At 51.7% G+C, this 5,005-nt stretch overlaps 1 protein-coding gene across 1 annotated transcript; it reads left to right on the top strand.

Moving 5' to 3' along the window:
• The first annotated feature begins 157 nt into the window (after positions 1 to 157).
• Positions 158 to 4,560, top strand: GPKOW (G-patch domain and KOW motifs). Its single transcript, XM_023200679.1, has 7 exons — positions 158 to 418; positions 853 to 985; positions 1,690 to 1,825; positions 1,999 to 2,122; positions 2,217 to 2,286; positions 4,018 to 4,103; positions 4,201 to 4,560. Exons 1-7 carry the CDS (start codon positions 305 to 307, stop codon positions 4,333 to 4,335), a joined length of 798 nt encoding a protein of 265 aa, XP_023056447.1. The 5' UTR covers positions 158 to 304; the 3' UTR covers positions 4,336 to 4,560.
• Positions 4,561 to 5,005: the final 445 nt, after the last annotated feature.

The following is a 5,005-nucleotide window of genomic DNA, read 5'->3' as shown; positions in this document are numbered from 1 at the left end:
TTGAACCCAGGAGGCGGAGGTTGCATTGAGCCGAGATCGAGCCATTGTACTCCACCCTGGATGGCAAGAGCAAAACTCCGTCTCCAAAAAAGAAAAGAAAAGAAAATGTCAATGGTGGGGGTGGGGGTTTGGGCAGGGAGAGGAGGTAAATAAGGTGTTGAAGACTATTGCATCCTCTCCAACAAACCCATATTCTCCCTGCAGAGTAGTGAAGCCCCGTGTCAACTCACTGAGGCCCAAGGGGTTAGGGCTGGGTGCCAACCTGACTGAGGCCCAGGCCTTGACCCCCACCGGCCCCTCCCACATGCCAAGGCCAGATGAGGAGCAAGAGAAGGATAAGGAAGATCAGCCTCAAGGGCTGGTGCCAGGAGGAGCTGTGGTGGTTCTTTCTGGCCCTCACCGAGGCCTCTATGGGAAGGTAAGGAACCAAGATATCCCGGGAGCCCAAAACAGGCAGCAGGGAAGGTTGATCCGAGGGTCAGATGGAGGAATAATTGGGTTTGAGGTAGAAAGGCTGGGAGTCCTAGTCTTTTAGGTCTGCTTGGCCCACTGCCTCACTCAGTAACCCGGGACCACTTGCTGGCCTTTGTGAGCCTCAGTTCCCAGCTAAAAGGAAGAGAGTGCCATATGCTACAAGTCCCTGAGGATTAAATGCTTAAAGGATCCAAGGAAGCCCCACAGTGAGCTGAGGGAGACACAGGAACCAGACCTGGTCCCACTTCTTAGGGGTCAGAGTCTGGTTGGGGAGACAGAGGAAGCAGGCCTCTTAGAGGTAAGGGATTGACATGTTGGTCCTAGGAATGTGGGTGGAGTCCACAACCCCTACCTGACTTCTTCCCCTCAACACTTTAGGTGGAAGGCCTCGATCCTGACAATGTTCGGGCCATGGTTCGTCTGGCTGTGGGGAGCCGGGTGGTAACTGTTAGTGAGTACTGCCTGCGGCCTGTCTCCCAGCAGGAGTTTAATAAGAACACCTTGGACCTCAGTGAGTGAGCCTCTTGTAGAGCTGGGGAGTTGACGACGCATTCCTAGGGGTGGCAGGGCCTGGCTCATGGGGTAGTTTTAGATCTGTAGCAGGGAGGGGCAGCAGTGTGCCTGGCAGGTATGACTTCCAATCAGAGGTCAGGAGGTGAGAATGGACATAAGTGACTTATTCCATTTGATTGGAGAAAGGTCGATGTCGTACCCCTGGGTCTGTAGCCTGTCTCTGAGTGGGAAGAAACAGGTGCAGAAAGCAATTCCTACCCTCGAGATCTTTGTCCATTTGGGGTGATGAACCTCTCTTTTACTAGGGAGTGAGAACTGCTAGGATTAGGGTGTGACCAAGAAGGAAGGAATTCTAGGCAGACAGAACAGCACAGGCGAAGGCATTTCAGTAGGATGGGGCAGTTTGGCAGATGGGTACAGACAGAGCTTTCCGGGAATCTCTAGTCGACACTAGGTGAGCATTGTTGGTGTGGGCTAGGTCAGCTATGGGAGAGTTCCTGAAGGAAGCTGAAATGGTTGAGAGGTGGGGGAGAGGCATTCTACTAGCAAATGCATGAGGGGTGAGAGGGGTACTTTGACAGGTGGGAGGTGGCTCTAGGCTGAGACATGGCCTTGGAAGGAAAGGGCAGTGAGACAGTGAGGCTCTGTCCTGGTTCTCGTAACCTCTTGAACAGGCCAGGTGAGCAAAACTTCCTTCCCCAGGGCAACAGAACGGAACTGCCTCATCACGGAAGACCCTCCGGAATCAAGAACTCCACGTCCAGCAGGACAACTCAGAGAAGAAGCGGAAACACCTTCCAGACCGGTGGGACTCTGAGCATATGGGAGGGGTCAAGAGGTTAGGGCTGTGGGTAGGCTCGAGCAGCCAGGGAAGGCTTCCAAGGCAAGGCAGTCTCATAGAAGGAACTGGGAACTGCATTGTGGGTGGGTTTCATAGCATAGGCAAAGGGAGGGCAACTGTAAAGTGCATCTGATGAAGAGCTAAGCCTGATGCTCGGAACTTCTCCACAGACTGGATGGGCCTGCAGCCAAGAGTGAGAAAGCAGCCCGCAGGAGTCAGCACTGGTTGCACAGGGACCTGCGCGTGCGGTTTGTGGACAAGATGTACAAAGGAGGCCAATATTACAACACCAAGGTGGGAACCCTGCAGCTTGAGTCCCCTTCTCCCCCCAGGGACTGGGCCCCCCTACCTCTCTAAAATCTCACATCCCCCTGAACTGTATCCCCAGATGATAATTGAAGATGTCCTAAGCCCAGATACCTGTGTATGTCGGACAGATGAAGGCCGAGTTCTGGAAGGTGAGTTTGAGTGATGGCAGCTGGAGGTTGATCAAGAAGAGTGTCTTAGGCCCAGAGCCTGGCCCAGGCAAAGCTGGGAGGTTGGGCAGAGTTCAGGTATTTTGCAAGGCCTAGCATCCTCTTATAGAACATTAGACACTTCCATGATGGTGGTTATCTTGAGCCTCACTCAACTCTCCCAGTCTGTCAAGTTTTCTTTTTCTTTCTTTCTTTTTTTTGGGGGGACAAAGTCTGGCTCTATCACCAAGGCTGGAGTTCAGTGGCGTGATCTCGGCTCACTGCAACCTCCACCTCCCAGGTTCAAGCAATTCTTCTGCCTCAGCCTCCCGAGTAGCTGGGATTACAGGCAAGCGTCACCACACCTGGCCAATTTTTGTGCTTTTAGTAGAGATGGAGTTTCACCATGTTGGCCATGCTGGTCTTGAACTCCTGACCTCAAGCAATCCTCCCGCCTCGGCCTCCCAAAGTGCTGGGATTACAAGCGTGAGCCACTGCACCCAGCCTCCGGTCTGTCAAATTAGCATGGAAATTACTATTTCTTCCTCTTGTGATTGGTGCCTTAGTGAAGGGATGTGTAGTGAGCTCTCAGTGCGGGGCAGGGGTTAAAACATGCCCACAATAAAAAGTGCCTGTTGTTATCACCACCACCATATAGACATGCTCCTTTTATTACAGTGATTTTTGTAAACTACTCCTTAGGCTTCTTCATCTGTGAAATGGATGTGGTGGGACTCCATCTGTCAACAGGGTGTAGAGTGGCTCCAGGGAATACAGGAAAGGCCCTTCTTCTTTTTTTGTTTTTTGTTTTTTGTTTTTTGTTTTTTTGAGACACAGTTTTGCTCTGTCACCCAGGCTAGAGTGCAGTGGCGCAATCTCGGCTCACTGCAACCTCTACCTCCTGGATTCAAACAATTCTTCTGCCTCAGCCTCCTGAGTAGCTGGGACTACAGGTGCCCACCACCATACCCAGCTAATTTTTGTATTTTTAATAGACAGGTTTTCACCATATTGACCAGGCTGGTCTCGAACTCCTGACCTTGTGATCCGCCTGCCTCAGCCTCCCAAAGTGCTGGGATTACAGGCATGAGCTGGAGTGCTGTGACACCATCATGGATCACTGCCACCTCAAATTCCTGGTTTCAAGCCATCCTCTCACCTCATCCTCCTGAGTAGCTGGGACTGCAGACACTCACCACCACGCCTGGCTAATTTTAAAATTTTTGTAGGCTGGGTGCAGTGGCTCATGCCCGTAATCCCAGCACTTTGGGAGGCCAAGGAGGGTGGATCACCTAAGGTCAGGAGTTCGAGACCAGCCTGACCAACATGTCGAAACCCCGTCTGTACTAAAAATACAAAATTAGCCAAGCACAGTAGTGGGCGCCTGTAATCCCAGCTACTCAGGAGGCTGAGGCAGGAGAATCATTTAAACCCAGGAGGTGGAGGTTGCCGTGAGCCGAGATCATACCATTGCACTCCAGCCTGGGCAACAAGAGCCAAACTCGGTCTCAAAAAAACAAAAAAAAAAAAGAAAAATTGTAGAGACGAGGTCTGACCATCTTGCCCAGGTTGGTCTCGAACTCCTGGGCTCAAGCGATCCTCCCACCTCAGCCTCCCAAAGTGCTGGGACTACAGGTGTGAGCCACCACGCCTGGCCAGGAAAGGCCCTTCTGACAGGACGCTGGCTGGGCTGGTCCTTGCTGTGGGCCTCACTCCCCTCTCCCTTATCTGTAGGCCTGAGGGAAGACATGCTGGAGACCCTGGTTCCCAAGGCAGAGGGTGACCGTGTGATGGTCGTGCTGGGCCCACAGGCTGGAAGGGTGAGTCTCAGACCTGGCAGTAGAGGTTTGTGGGTCGTTCAGGGCCTGTCCCAGGGTCTAGGCTGGCCTTATTGATTCCACTTCACCTCTGTTCCAGGTGGGACATTTGCTGAGCCGGAACAGAGCACGGAGCCGGGCTTTGGTGCAGCTGCCAAGAGAAAATCAGGTGGTGGAGCTTCACTACGATGCCATCTGCCAGTACATGGGCCCTAGTGACACAGATGATGACTGACCCATGGGACTGCTCCCATCCCCAGGCTGGTACCAGTTCTGTACCATATGAGAAAGTTGCCTTCAAGAAGGTGGGAAGATCATTGTTCCATCCTCTGCTTCTGGTGCAGTCCTGGGACAAGGACAAGGGAAAGGGATGGGTAAACCAGTAGGGAAGCTAGAAACAAACCCAAGGTTTACCAAAATTTAGGGTATAATAAAAACCATTTCAAGTACTTAATAGAAAGATGAAATCATAAGTGATATGATGAGCTGCGAGTTAAGGTGGGAACTGAGTTGACTGAGGTGGGAACCATTTCATTTTTCAGCCTTTTCTGCTCAGGGTACAGGACAAGTTAAAAGACTCATTTGATTGTGAGCTCACTCTTGGAATATAGAAACTATGAGCTTCGGCACAATGGTGCATGCCTGTAATCCTAACACTTTAGGTGGCTGAGGTGGGTGGATCGCTTGAGCCCAGAAGTTCAAGACCAGACTGGCCAACAAGGTAAAACACTGTCTCTACTAAAAGTACAAAAATGCAAAAAATTATCAAGATGTGATGGTGCACACCTATAATCCTAGCTACTCAGGAGGCTAAGGCAAGAGAATCGCTTGAACCCAGGAGGCAAAGGTTGCAGTGAGCCCAGATCGCACCACTGTACTCCAGTCCGGGGGACAGTTAGACTCTG

This window comes from Piliocolobus tephrosceles, unplaced genomic scaffold, assembly GCF_002776525.5.
Source record: "Piliocolobus tephrosceles isolate RC106 unplaced genomic scaffold, ASM277652v3 unscaffolded_21605, whole genome shotgun sequence".
NCBI classification, from domain to species: domain Eukaryota; kingdom Metazoa; phylum Chordata; class Mammalia; order Primates; family Cercopithecidae; genus Piliocolobus; species Piliocolobus tephrosceles.
The sequence above is the reverse complement of the archived record's forward strand: the minus strand, read 5'-3'. Positions and strand labels throughout refer to the sequence as shown.